The sequence below is a fragment of the Cherax quadricarinatus genome, chromosome 96 (genome assembly GCF_038502225.1).
Source record: "Cherax quadricarinatus isolate ZL_2023a chromosome 96, ASM3850222v1, whole genome shotgun sequence".
NCBI lineage: Eukaryota > Metazoa > Arthropoda > Malacostraca > Decapoda > Parastacidae > Cherax > Cherax quadricarinatus.
Genome location: NC_091387.1, coordinates 5995821 through 6011067, shown reverse-complemented (window position 1 = coordinate 6011067; position 15247 = coordinate 5995821). Strand labels below are relative to the sequence as shown.

Below are 15247 nucleotides of genomic sequence, written 5' to 3'. Positions count from 1 at the left end.
CCTGCTGTATAAGTGGGGCCTTACAGTAACCTGGAACCTAACCTGCTGTATAAGTGGGGCCTTACAGTAACCTGGAACCTAACCTGCTGTATAAGTGGGGCCCTACAGTAACCTGGAACCTAACCTGCTGTATAAGTGGGGCCTTACAGTAACCTGGAACCTAACCTGCTGTATAAGTGGGGCCTTACAGTAACCTGGAACCTAACCTGCTGTATAAGTGGGGCCCTACAGTAACTTGGAACCTAACCTGCTGTATAAGTGGGGCCTTACAGTAACCTGGAACCTAACCTGCTGTATAAGTGGGGCCTAACAGTAACCTGGAACCTAACCTGCTGTGTAAGTGGGGCCTTACAGTAGCCTGGAACCTAACCTGCTGTATAAGTGGGGCCTTACAGTAACCTGGAACCTAACCTGCTGTATAAGTGGGGCCTTACAGTAACCTGGAACCTAACCTGCTGTATAAGTGGGGCTTTACAGTAACCTGGAACATAACCTGCTGTATAAGTGGGGCCCTACAGTAACCTGGAACCTAACCTGTTGTATAAGTGGGGCCCTACAGTAACCTGGAACCTAACCTGTTGTATAAGTGGGGCCCTACAGTAACCTGGAACCTAACCTGTTGTATAAGTGGGGCCCTACAGTAACCTGGAACCTAACCTGTTGTATAAGTGGGGCCCTACAGTAACCTGGAACCTAACCTGTTGTATAAGTGGGGCCCTACAGTAACCTGGAACCTAACCTGTTGTATAAGTGGGGCCCTACAGTAACCTGGAACCTAACCTGTTGTATAAGTGGGGCTTTACAGTAACCTGGAACCTAACCTGCTGTATAAGTGGGGCCCTACAGTAACCTGGAACCTAACCTGCTGTATAAGTGGGGCCTTACAGTAACCTGGAACCTAACCTGCTGTATAAGTGGGGCCCTACAGTAACCTGGAACCTAACCTGCTGTATAAGTGGGGCCTTACAGTAGCCTGGAACCTAACCTACTGTATAAGTGGGGGCTTACAGTAGCCTGGAACCTAACCTGCTGTATAAGTGGGGCCTTACAGTAACCTGGAACCTAACCTGCTGTATAAGTGGGGCTTTACAGTAGCCTGGAACCTAACCTGCTGTATAAGTGGGGCCCTACAGTAGCCTGGAACCTAACCTGCTGTATAAGTGGGGCCTTACAGTAGCCTGGAACCTAACCTGCTGTATAAGTGGGGCCCTACAGTAGCCTGGAACCTAACCTGCTGTATTAGCAGGGCCTTACGGTAGCCTTGAGCCTAACCTGCTGTATAAGTGGGGCCCTCCTGTACAGCAGTAGCCGAAAATATAACCTGCTGTATAAGCGGGTCAGCCTCTCCATGCCTAGCCACACTATGAATGGCACTTCTTTTCTTAAAATTATCAGCCCAACTCGTACTAGCCTTGAAGGATTGCATTCCAGCACTTGTTCCAGGTTTTTTTCAGAAGGTCATCATGCAACCACCTCGCTTTTTCAGAAATAATTGGCCTAATATCGGACTCAAAGTGGGCAAAAATCGCCGATGAGTAAATATCGGCGATGAAGCAAAATTCATGAAAGTGTAATTTCGTAGTTTTCCATCAAATTTCATACTTTTTGGTTTCGTTACCTTTGGAAAAAAAATTATCTATCATTTCATAAAATAATTTTCTGAAGGGGAAAAAATTCTTGGATACTGAGAGAAATTCTCAGATCAGATCTGGAAAGGGTTGATCAATATATGATGATGGAGTGAGTGATGGTGCAAGTGTTTCTTCTTTTTCAGGGTCACTCTGTCTCGGTGGGTGATGGCCGATGCATTTAAAAAATATTACAGTAAACATAATTACTTGAGAGAGAGACAGAGATAGAGACATGATAGAGAGATACAGAGTAGAGAGAAATAGAGAGATATAGATACATATATAGAGAGAATGGCCATATAAAGAATCAAGACAAACAGTTAATTATAAAGAGAGAGAGAGAGAATAACAAAATTCCCTACCCTCGGTCCTTTCCAGCACATTGCGACTATGTACCCTGAACTCTATGTCAGGTACGAGGGTCATAGCACGTCTGTAGAACTGTATGGCTTCGTACAGCTGACCGCTCTGCTCCAGTTCAACAGCCTTGTTAAACAGTTCAGTTGCCTGCAACAATATACACCATTATATAAAATAAGTCTTCAACGTACAAACACATTGTGCATAATAATATATAATAATGATATTACAGACTCTCCTCACTTAGCGATGTACTCGTTTACCGTCGACTCGGACTTACGATGGGCTCTCTGACCAGTATTCATATCTAACTAATGTATATTAGAGCTGATTTCCTCTATTCTGTTTATTACAATATACAGTACACTACTGTATAAACATTTAAAAATATACTCATACCTCTCAAAGCCACATACCGGTGGACCTCGACTTACAATGTGGTTACGTTCCGACAAGCCCATTGTAAATAAAAAATACAGTGGAACCTCGGTACTCGAACAGCTCCCTACTCAAACAATTCGGTATTCCAACGCTTTGTTTGGTAAAAAAAATCGCTCGGTAGTCGGCCGTTTGCTCAGCACTCGACCAAACAAACACGACCTGCCAGAACTTCACTGCGAACTATTTCATGTGTCTTCGTATTTTTTTGGTGCTCTTTTTTATATTATTTGTATAAATAAGTCACCATGGGGCCTAAGAATTTTACTGATAACAGCCAACAAAAAAGAAAATTGGTTGGGAAAAATTCGTTCAGTGCTCAAACAGATCGGCACTCGAACAGCCTTTTGGAATGAATTAAGTTCAAGTACCAAAGTTCCACTGTACTGTTAAGTAAAAAATATTGTAAGTCGAAAATTTCCTCAGTAGGATATGGATGTGATATGCTAAATAAATAACTAACTAAATACTAATACTGAAAAGTAAAAAAAAAATTGCATACAAGTTATGGACTTGCCGTCTCCAAGCTGCATAATTTTCTTAAGGTTTATCTCCAAAGTTACTGCTTTTGCACCAACGTGAAGTCGAAGTATTGTACTGTAAGTCGAATCCTCACAAGTCTAGGACCACCTGTAGTCTATAAACGCAAGATAAGTCATCGTGACAGACTCATTCATAACTTGTCTTGGGTTAACGTCTGGGATTATTTAAGAAAGAAATAAGAAAAATGTTATGTTTGTACGCATCACCCACAAACAACCTTTAATAATAGTAATAATAATAATAATTTTTATTTCTACATGTGCAATGTAAAATGTAGTTTATACGGAAATATAATATTGCTAAGCATAAAAGGAAGGATCTAACATGCATGTGCAGAAAGATTGCTGGAAATAGTGACTGAGATAGTGAAAGATTACTGGTAAGAGTGACTGAGATAGTGAAACATTACTGGTAAGAGTGACTGAGATACTGAGATAGTGAAAGATTACTGGTAATAGTGACTGAGATACTGAGATAGTGAAAGATTACTGGTAATAGTGACTGAGATACTGAGATAGTGAAAGATTACTGGTAATAGTGACTGAGATACTGAGATAGTGAAAGATTACTGGTAATAGTGACTGAGATACTGAGATAGTGAAAGATTACTGGTAATAGTGACTGAGATACTGAGATAGTGAAAGATTACTGGTAATAGTGACTGAGATACTGAGATAGTGAAAGATTACTGGTAATAGTGACTGAGATACTGAGATAGTGAAAGATTACTGGTAATAGTGACTGAGATACTGAGATAGTGAAAGATTACTGGTAATAGTGACTGAGATAGTGAAACATTACTGGTAAGAGTGACTGAGATACTGAGATAGTGAAAGATTACTGGTAATAGTGACTGAGATAATGAAAGATTACTGGTAATAGTGACTGAGATAGTGAAAGATTGCTGGAAATAGTGACTGATAAAAGCAGCAACAATGTACTAACTCTTACCTTTAATTCTACATCAGGTCTGATTTCCTCTTCCACTCTACCACCACCACCACCACCACTACCAACATTACACTCTGTATTGGTACCACTACCACCACTACCAACATTTTCAGTAGCAGTGCTAACACTCCCACTGCTCCCTGCATCTGTCCCTTGACTGGGAGAACTTGGTACAGCTCTGGGGCTTCCTCTTGCTGGGCCTGGGGGCCATTGGGGTCCCTGAAAGGGTCCTTGTGATGCTACTCTTGAAGGAGACCTCACAGAAGAATAGATCCCTTTCTGAGCGGGATTTCCCACCAACTCACGCTGCCACTCCTCACGGAAGGTGGCAAGTACAGCCTCTCGATTCTGCTATTAAAAACAATTAAGTTATAATAATAATAGTAGTAACAATAATAATAATAATAATTCTCCATTCTCCATGGGGAAGTGGAACAAAATTCTTCCTCCCTAAGCCATGCGTGTCATAACAGGCGACTAAAATGCCGGGAGCAAGGGGCTAGTAACCAATTCTCCTGTATACAGTGGACCCCCGCATAATGATTACCTCCGAATGTGACCAATTATGTAAGTGCGTTTGTACGTGTATGTTTGGGGTCTGAAATGGACTAATCTACTTCACAATATTTCTTATGGGAACAAATTCAGTCAGTACTGGCACCTGAACATACTTCTGGAGTGAAAAAATATCGTTAACCGGGGGTCCACTGTATATTATTAAATTTGAAAGGAGAAACTTTCGTTTTTCCTTTTGGGCCACCCCACCTTGGTGGGATATGGCTGGTACATTGAAAAAAAAAAAATCTCCATGGGGAAGAAGAACAAAATTCTTCCTCCATAAGCCATACGTCATAAAAGGCGACAAAAATGCTGGGAGCAAGGTGCAACCTTCTCCTATATAAATCACTAAATTTAAAATGTAAAACTTTTCTTTTCTTGTTAGGTCACCTTACCTTGGTGGGAGACAGCCAGTGTATTGAAAAAATAATAAAAATCATTTTTATTTCAGCATGATATATATTTTTATAGAGATGGCTGACATTTTTGTATGCATGCAGAAAGTCCCTAGTTGTGCAGAGCATTTCAGGCTAACTTAAAACAAAAATGGCAATGACTAATTGATGGCTTAAATACAGTAGTCGCCCCATATCCGTGAAGGATACATTCCAAGATCTACCACAGATACCCGAAACTGGGGATGGTAGTGAACCCTATGTATAAGTCATTTTTTTACATACATACCTATGATAAGGTTTAATTGATAAATTACGCACAATAAGGCATTTCCAACATTAAATAATAAAATACATTGTACATTATTATACTTCACCAATGGAAGACTTATTTTTGCTGTACATCTTAGCGCCTTCAGCATACAATTTTCTTTCTTGTTGCATTAAGTGAAGAATTAGCATTTTTTCACCAATGGGATACACTTCATGTCTCTTAGGCTTTGTAGAACTGCCGCCATGACTGCTTTTGTGTTTTGGTGCCCTTATTAAGCAAAACTGAGAGTTATTCCCGAGCAACGGTAAACTGCGGATAACTGAAACCACGGATACAGTGGTTCTATTGTACAAGGACATTAAAGGTTCACGAACAATAATTTTAGGAATCACAAGAACAAACAAGCAGTGGCAAAGATGAACAATGACTAACTGAATTAAAAAACAGAAAAGAATTTTGTGTTGTTAGCTTAAATAATTTAATCAAATTGTAAACTCTGAATACACATGGTATCCTTAAAGCTGAGGCTGATCTCTCTTCTCACTACATCCCTCTGCCATCTGTCTGTCAAGTATATTGATATCTTTCACAAAACAATAAAAATGTGTGTGCCTCGTTAATCATAAAGAATGACGGACGTTCGATTCTCCATCTGGTACATGTGGCCCAACCTCTGAGCAAACAGTTTGTAAGTTAAGAGTTTGTTCAGATTTTTAACCCTGAAAGGTTAGTTTTCCATGATAACCCAAGAAAGTCAGTGCATCATCGAGGACTTGTAAGGATTGTAAAGGACCTGCCTAGTATGGGCCAACAGGCCTGCTGCAGTGTTCCTCCTTTCTTATGTTCTTATGTCTCATTTCCCTTGTGGTCCTTCAATCTTGTCCCCCAGGATGTGACACACACCAGTCCCCTAACACCCAGGCACCTCCTTGCTTGCTAGGTGAACAGTGACAACAGGTGTAAGGTAACTAACACCCAGGTACCAACTTGTTTGCTAGGTGAACAGTGACATCAAGTGTAAGGTAACACACCCCATGTTTCGACCCGGCCGGAGATTGAACCCTGGACACTCGGTGTGTGAGGCAAGAGTGTTGTCTACCAAACCACGGGACACCGTACAGTACAGTACAGCAATACATTACATATGTTAACATGCTAAGCAATTCTCTTAACCACAAATATGTGAAAAACCACATACAGCCTCTCCTCACTTAGCAATGTACAGTGGACCCCCGGTTAACGATATTTTTTCACTCCAGAAGTATGTTCAGGTGCCAGTACTGACCGAATTTGTTCCCATAAGGAATATTGTGAAGTAGATTAGTCCATTTCAGACCCCCAAACATACACGTACAAACGCACTTACTTAAATACACTTACATAATTGGTCGCATTCGGAGGTAATCGTTATGCGGGGGTCCACTGTACTTGTTTACAAACGCCTCGGACTTACAATGGGCTCTCTGACCAGTATGCATATCTAATGATGTATATTAGAGCTGATTTTCTCTATTCTGTTTATTACAATACTATACAGTACACTGCTGTATAAACATTTAAAAATATACCAGAAATGTTATAAATGGTGTAAAGGTGACATTAAAACAATATCAAAGATGGTTGACACAAACCCACTACCATTATAGTATGTTCCTCACTTAGTGACATATTCGTTGACCGATGTGGTCTTAGGAACACAACTCCATTGTTAAGTGAGGAGAGGCTGTATTCTTATCCTCATTATCTGTAATTATAATCCAACTTTAAGTAATAACAGACTGCCTCTTTGTTCTTGTAATTCCGAAATTTACTGTTTATGAGCCCTTAACGTTCATATACGTACATACAGTGGACCCCCGCATAACGATTACCTCTGAATGTGAGCAATTATGTAAGTGTATTTATGTAAGTGCGTTTGTACGTGTATGTTTGGGGGTCTGAAATGGACTAATCTACTTCACAATATTCCTTATGGGAACAAATTCAGTCAGTACTGGCACCTGAACATACTTATGGAGTGAAAAAATATCGTTAACCGGGGGTCCACTGTATAAGCAATTAATTAGTTACTGCCATTTTGCTTTTAAGTTAGGATAAGTTTGCCTGAAATGCTCTGCATAACCATGGGCTTTCTGCATGTAAGTGTCCCCTAGCTCAATTGCTAGTGCACTCAGCTCACTCACTGAGGTCTGGAGATCAAATCCCCAGTACGGCTGGAAAACATTAGGACGTGTTTCCTTAAGACACCTATTGTCTATGTTCACCCATCAGTATAAAATGGGTACCTGGGTGTTAGTGGACTGGTGTGGGTCGCATCCTGGGTGTTAGTGGACTGGTGTGGGTCGCATCCTGGGTGTTAGTGGACTGGTGTGGGTCACATCCTGGGACAAAACTGACCTAATTTGCTGAAAATGCTCAGCATAACAAGTGGCTTTTTATATACACCTACCATCCGACTTACGACCACTCGACTTACGACCGTGTTTTTTATGCCAAATTTCTGGGAAATAAACAACTATTTGTGTTGTACACAGTGTTTATCCTAAACCTTACAGTATAAAATACAGTACTAACAGCATAAAAAGTAAAGTAAAACATGAAATACCAAATAAAACAATAAAATAAAGTCATTACAAAAATGTTTTGTTGATATTCAGTAGTAAAATTCGACTTACGACCATTTCGACTTACGACCGGTTTCTCGGAACCGAACTCGGTCGTAAGTCGGATGGTAGGTATAGTAGTATGTCACTGATGTCAGCTATGGTCTGTATACCTTGTACATGTACTTATAGAAATAATTATTATTATTATGAGATGTCACCCACCTCTGTACAAACACTGTATACCTTTGATGACTTTTGAATCTACGCCCGAAGCCCGGCCATGGACCAGGCTCGTCTGATACCATGCTAAAATAAATTATTATTATTATTATTATTATACTTTTACAAAAAAAGTAGCCTCCCTGATGCCCTGAATCACATTTTAAATTAGAAATACAGCCTCTCCTCACTTAAAGCCACCTTTGCACTACAGTGGACCCCCGCATAACGATTACCTCCAAATGTGACCAATTATGTAAGTGTATTTATGTAAGTGCATTTGTACGTGCATGTTTGGGGGTCTGAAATGGACTAATCTACTTCACAATATTTCTTATGGGAACAAATTCGGTCAGTACTGGCACCTGAACATACTTCTGGAGTGAAAAAATATCGTTAACCGGGGGTCTACTGTATTTATAATAATTTTAGTATATTTTTAAAGGTTTATACAGTGGACCCTCACCTAACAATATTAATTGGTACCCGAGAACGAATATCGTTAGGCGAGTTTTTTAGCATTAGCCGAAGCAAAAGTTAGCATTAAAATGTATCGTTAGGTGAATTTAACGTCATGCGATGCGTTCGTTAGGTGAGAGTCCACTGTACAGTAGTGTACTGTATATTGTAATAAACACAACAGAGGAAATCAGCTCTAATATACATTATTTAGGTATGCATACTGGTCAGAGAGCCCGTCGTAAGTCCGAGTCTTCGGTAAACGAGTACGTCACTAAGTGAGGAGAGGCTGTAAGTGTATACATACCTGCCTGGCTACAGGAAGAGACTCGGTGTCTTCAGTTATATCACCTAGAGCAATGTCATCATCATCAGCTCCAGCAGAAGTAGTGGGGTCAGCCTGAAAGTAAAACACAAATATCTCTGTCTTCAAGTTATGTCCTGGAATTTGTATTGATAAAGCCACTGGTTGGCAAAACGTCTACAATGAAGATATCCAGATGCTGCACATGTGTCTTAATTTCATCACAAATACAGTGGACCCCCGCATAACGATTACCTCCGAATGCGACCAATTATGTAAGTGTATTTATGTAAGTGCGTTTGTACGTGTATGTTTGGGGGTCTGAAATGGACTAATCTACTTCATAATATTTCTTATGGGAACAAATTCAGTCAGTACTGGCACCTGAACATACTTCTGGAGTGAAAAAATATCGTTAACCGGGGGTCCACTGTATATCCATTGAAAACCATAACCTGAAGTCACTCTGTCTAACTTTTTTGGGTTATCCCAGGTTGTCTACACATATGTTGCTATGTATGATAATCTATGTAACTGTATTTGTGTATACCTGAATAAACTTACTTACTAAATGCGATGAAAAAGATATTAATTCAGTAATGGAGAAAATTCAAGGGGAGGGGGCTATTTTTGTCACCCTTCCACCATGTTGTGGGTTTTGAAGATAATAAGATAATAATAGACAGATCCTACTTTCATGCATTTACCTGTCCAATCTACAGGTGGTCCTTGACTTACGATGGTTCAACTTAAGATATTTCAACTTTACGATGGTGCAAAAGCAACTACTTTGGAGGGGTGCGATGGCCCCTAAAACATTTGGCATTTTAAATAAAGAGCTAGGAATAAGTAGGTCAAAGATAGAGCTATATGTAATCAAAGCATTGGAAGCCTTCATTATTCAGCGGAAAATACATAACCAGTGGGGGAGGTGGGTATAGAACTGTGTAACCTCCCATGTAAGTTAGCATTGGAGAGATCGGATAGTACATGCAGGGGTAATCCCCCCTGGAGAAGTGCATGCTGTTTGAGAGGAGTGATAATATCTAGGCCAGCCGTAACCACCAACTTGAGGGTGCTTTCCATCACAGCTAATATTTAAAAAAAAAGTAAATAATTACCCAACATGAAGGTGGCAAGTCCATAAATTGTATTAATTTTTTTACTTTTCAATGCTGGTATTTAGTCGCAGTAATTATTTGTTTATTTACTTATTCAGTGACAGCAGTTATTTATTTATTTATTTAGAATATCATATTCATTTTCGATTTACGATATTTTGATTTATATCTTCAACTTACGATACCTTCGACTTACGATACCTTCGACTTACGATACCTTCGACTTACGATACCTTCGACTTACGATACCTTCGACTTACGATACCTTCGACTTACGATACCTTCGACTTACGATACCTTCGACTTACGATACCTTCGACTTACGATACCTTCGACTTACGATACCTTCGACTTACGATACCTTCGACTTACGACACCTTCGACTTACGATACCTTCGACTTACGATACCTTCGACTTACGATACCTTCGACTTACGACACCTTCGACTTACGATACCTTCGACTTACGATACCTTCGACTTGCGATGGGTTTATCTGAATGTAACCCCATTACAAGTAAAGCACTTATAGTTATAAATCATCACAGAGTAGTATTTGCTTTAACAACACTGCTTGGTAATTTCTCCAACTTAACCAAGACTCTTCAACCACGTCAGTACTTCCCCGTATCATTTCCAAATTCAAATTTAACCCACTTGAATCCATTACCATGAATAATTTCTCGGTTACATCATTTCATCTCTTTATTATTCCATTTTTCACATGCACACATCAATCATATCTGCCCTAATTCTGTTTTTATATAGTGTAAATTCAGTGCCTTCAGTCTATCTATACAGGCATACCTTATTAATAAGGCACTCGCTTTAAAGTGCTTCACTAATATGGCACTTTTCAGTTATACAGTGGACCCCCGCTTAACGATCACCTCCCAATGCGACCAATTATGTAAGTGTATTTATGTAAGTGCGTTTGTACGTGTATGTTTGGGGGTCTGAAATGGACTAATCTACTTCACAATATTCCTTATGGGAACAAATTCGGTCAGTACTGGCACCTGAACATACTTCTGGAATGAAAAAATATCATTAACCGGGGGTCCGATGTATTCACTTTTATTATTTTTGGTGCTTGCTTTGCTATTAAGATGGTTTTCGACAACTTTCCAAAAAACTTATGATTTTTAAATTTTTGCATTTTTTTCTAGGTCTAGTGCTAGTGTGCACTTAATAATTGATAGCGTTTTATAGGCTTTATATGTCCTCTCAAGGAAAAAAGGCTGTGATTTACTTTAATGTGATATACGCTTTATAGTGGCAGTATGGAACCTAACCTGCCATTCGATAAAACGAACAAGGATCAGCTCGAAGATCATCAACAGCATCAGGTGCTGCTGGGCCTAATGCTGATCAGAGAGGAGCTGACCAATGCACTTTTCCTGTGTTGACGATTATGTTTAAATAATGCACACTTCTACGTTACTCGATGTTCGTACATAGAAATACTACACTACTGTACAATATTGCATATGTACATACGTTGGACTTATAAACAAAAGGACTTATGAACGACTGCTTGGAACCGAAACTGTTTGGTTCCTGCCATAAGATCAACACACCTGTCACACCTGACAAGACCAACACACCTGCCACAAGACCAACACACCTGCCACAAGACCAACATACCTGACACAAGACCAACACACTTGCCACAAGACCAACACACCTGCCACAAGACCAACATACCTGACACAAGACCAACACACCTTCCACAAGATCAGCACACCTGACACAAGATCAACACATCTGTTACAAGACCAACACACCTGCTGCAAGGCCAACACACCTGCCACAAGATCAACACAACTGCATCAAGATCAACACACCTGCCACAAGAAAAACACACCTGCCACAAGACTAACACACCTGCCACAAGACCAACACACCTGCCACAAGACCAACACACCTGCCACAAGACCAACACACCTGCCACAAGGCTAACACACCTGCCACAAGACCAGCACACCTGCCACAAGACCTGCACACCTGCCACAAGACCAACACACCTGACAAGACCAACACACCTGCCACAAGATCAACACACCTGCCACAAGACCAACATACCTGCCACAACACACCTGCTACAACATAATACAACACACCTGCCACAACACCTGACACAACACACCTGCTACACCTGACACAACACACCTGCTACAGCACCTGACAACACACCTGCTACAACACCTGACACAACACACCTGCCACAACACCAACACACCTGCCACAAGACCAACACACCTGCCACAAGACCAGCACACCTGCCACAAGACCAGCACACCTGCCGCAAGACCAACGCACCTGCCAAAACGCACCTGCTACAACACCTGACACAACACAGGTGCCACAACACACCCGCCACAACACCTGCCACAACAACACACCTGCCACACGACCAACACACCTGCCACAACACCTGACAGCAACACACCTGCCACAACAACACACCTGCCACAACTCCTTACACAACACACCTGCCAAACACACCTGGCACAACACACCTGCCAAACACCTGCCACAACAACACACCTGCAACAACACCTGCCACAACACACCTGCAACAACACCTGCCACAACACATTTGCCACAACTGCCACAACAACACATCTGCCACAACACCTGCCACCACAACACCTGCCACCACAACACCTGCCACCACAACACCTGCCACCACAACACCTGCCACCACAACACCTGCCACCACAACACCTGCCACCACAACACCTGCCACCACAACACCTGCCACAACAACACACCTGCCACAACACCTGTCACCACAACACCTGCCACAACAACACACCTATCACAACACCTGCCACAACACACCTGCCACAACACCTGTCACCACAACACCTGCTGCCACAACACCTGCCACCACAACACCTGCTACAACACACCTGCCACAACACGTCACCACAACACCTGCCATAACAACACACCTGCCACATCACCTGCCACCACAACACCTGCCACAACACACCTGTCACAACACACCTGTCACAACACCTGCCACAACACCTGTCACCACAACACCTGCCACAACACACCTGCCACAGCACCTGCCACCACAACACACCTGCCACTACACCTGCCACCACAACACCTGATACAACACCTGCCACAACACCTGCCACCACAACACCTGCCACAACACCTGTTACCACAACACCTGCCACCACAACACCTGTTACCACAAAACCTGCCACAACACCTGTTACCACAACACCTGTTACCACAACACCTGTCACAACACCTGTTAAAACAACTGCCACCACAACACCTGCCACAACAACACGTTACCACAACACCTGTTACCACAACACCTGCCACAACACACCTGCCACAACACACCTGTTACCACAACACGTTACCACAACACACCTGCCACAACACGTTACCACAACACACCTACCACAACGTTACCACAACACCTGCCACAACACCTGCCATAACAACACCTGCCACAACACACCTGCCACAACACCCCTGCCACAACGTTACCACAATACACCTGCCACAACACGTTACCACAACACACCTGCCACAACACATCTGCCACAACACATTACCACAACACACCTGCCACAACACGTTACCACAACACACCTGCCACAACACACCTGCCACAACACGTTACCACAACACACCTGCCACAACACGTTACCACAACACCTGCCACAACACGTTACCACAACACACCTGCCACAACACGTTACCACAACACACCTGCCACAACACCTGCCACAACACACCTGCCACAACACCTGCCACAATACGTTACCACAACACACCTGCCACAACAAGTTACCACAACACACCTGCCACAACACCTGCCACAACACACCTGCCACAACACACCTGCCACAACACACCTGCCACAACACGTTACCACAACACACCTGCCACAACACCTGCCACAACACACCTGCCACAACACCTGCCACAACACATTACCACAACACACCTGCCACAACACCTGTCACAACACACCTGCCACAACACACCTGCCTCAACACGTTACCACAACACACCTGCCACAACACCTGTTACCACAACACCTGCCACAACACACCTGCCACAACACCTGTTACCACAACACCTGCCACAACACACCTGCCACAACACCTGTTACCACAACACCTGCCACAACACACCTGCCACAACACCTGTTACCACACCTGCCACAACACACCTGCCACAACACCTGTTACCACAACACACCTACCACAACCTGCCACAACACACCTGCCACAACCTGCCACAACACACCTGCCACAACCTGCCACAACACACCTGCCACAACACACCTGCCACAACCTGCCACAACACACCTGCCACAACCTGCCACAACACACCTGCCACAACCTGCCACAACACCTGTTACCACAACACCTGCCACAACACCTGTTACCACAACACACCTGCCACAACACCTGCCACAACACACCTGCCACAACACACCTGCCACAACACCTGCCACAACACACCTGCCACAACCTGCCACAACACCTGTTACCACAACACACCTGCCACAACACCTGTTACCACAACACCTGCCACAACACACCTGCCACAACACCTGTTACCACAACACCTGCCACAACACACCTGCCACAACACCTGCCACAACACACCTGCCACAACACCTGTTACAACACACCTGCCACAACACCTGTTACAACACACCTGCCACAACACCTGTTACAACACACCTGCCACAACACCTGTTACAGCACACCTGCCACAACCTGCCACAACACCTGTTACAACACACCTGCCACAACACCTGTTACAACACACCTGCCACAACATACCTGCCACAACACCTGCCACAACACACCTGCCACAACACACCTGCCACAACAACCTCCAGCCAGTGATAAGCCTGAGGCGCACCACCACTTATTTCACCACTGGTAAAGTGTTCCTGCCCCTCCACCCCCGGCCACACCCTCCTCACCATATTTATCTACTTGCTGGTGTGTTCAGGCGATAGATTCACGGTCGGAGAAACGTACAACACTGGAGAAATATATTCTCGACCTTACGACGGCTGCCATCTTCACTTCTCCAGAACCAGTTGTCTCACATCTCAAGCAATTCTCGGCTTTATGGACGGTGCTGTAGAGGCGAGATTCCTGTATCAGGTTTTGTTTACCACCTCACTGCTGTAGCATTCATATGTGTCTAAAAAAGTTGTTGATATGGTGTCGTTTTTTTTCTGTTAAGATAACCTTAGAAAAGATACATTTTTCTTCTGGTAATTTTTTTTTCAGTTCGCTGAAATTTGTTTGCTATGGTTAGGTGTGTTTTTTTAAGTTGATGTTAAATAATTTGTTATTTATGAATGATGGCTCAGGAAATTGTA

General features: G+C 42.7%; 1 protein-coding gene across 4 annotated transcripts in view; it reads right to left on the bottom strand.

The window, feature by feature from the left end:
* Window positions 1-14984, bottom strand: part of LOC128701755 (F-box only protein 9) — a 39419-nt gene extending 24435 nt beyond the window's left edge. For 2 of the 4 annotated variants that reach the window (XM_053795668.2, XM_053795671.2), the window contains exons 1-4: window positions 14840-14984; window positions 8742-8834; window positions 3924-4274; window positions 1994-2138 (exon numbers count right to left, since the gene is read on the bottom strand). In XM_053795668.2, the coding sequence (XP_053651643.1) occupies window positions 1994-2138; window positions 3924-4274; window positions 8742-8834; window positions 14840-14842 (592 nt within the window). In that variant the 5' untranslated portion in view covers window positions 14843-14984. The remainder of the gene's footprint in view (window positions 1-1993; window positions 2139-3923; window positions 4275-8741; window positions 8835-14839) is intronic. The other 2 variants (XM_053795669.2, XM_053795672.2) reach the window with 2 other exon arrangements.
* Window positions 14985-15247: the final 263 nt, after the last annotated feature.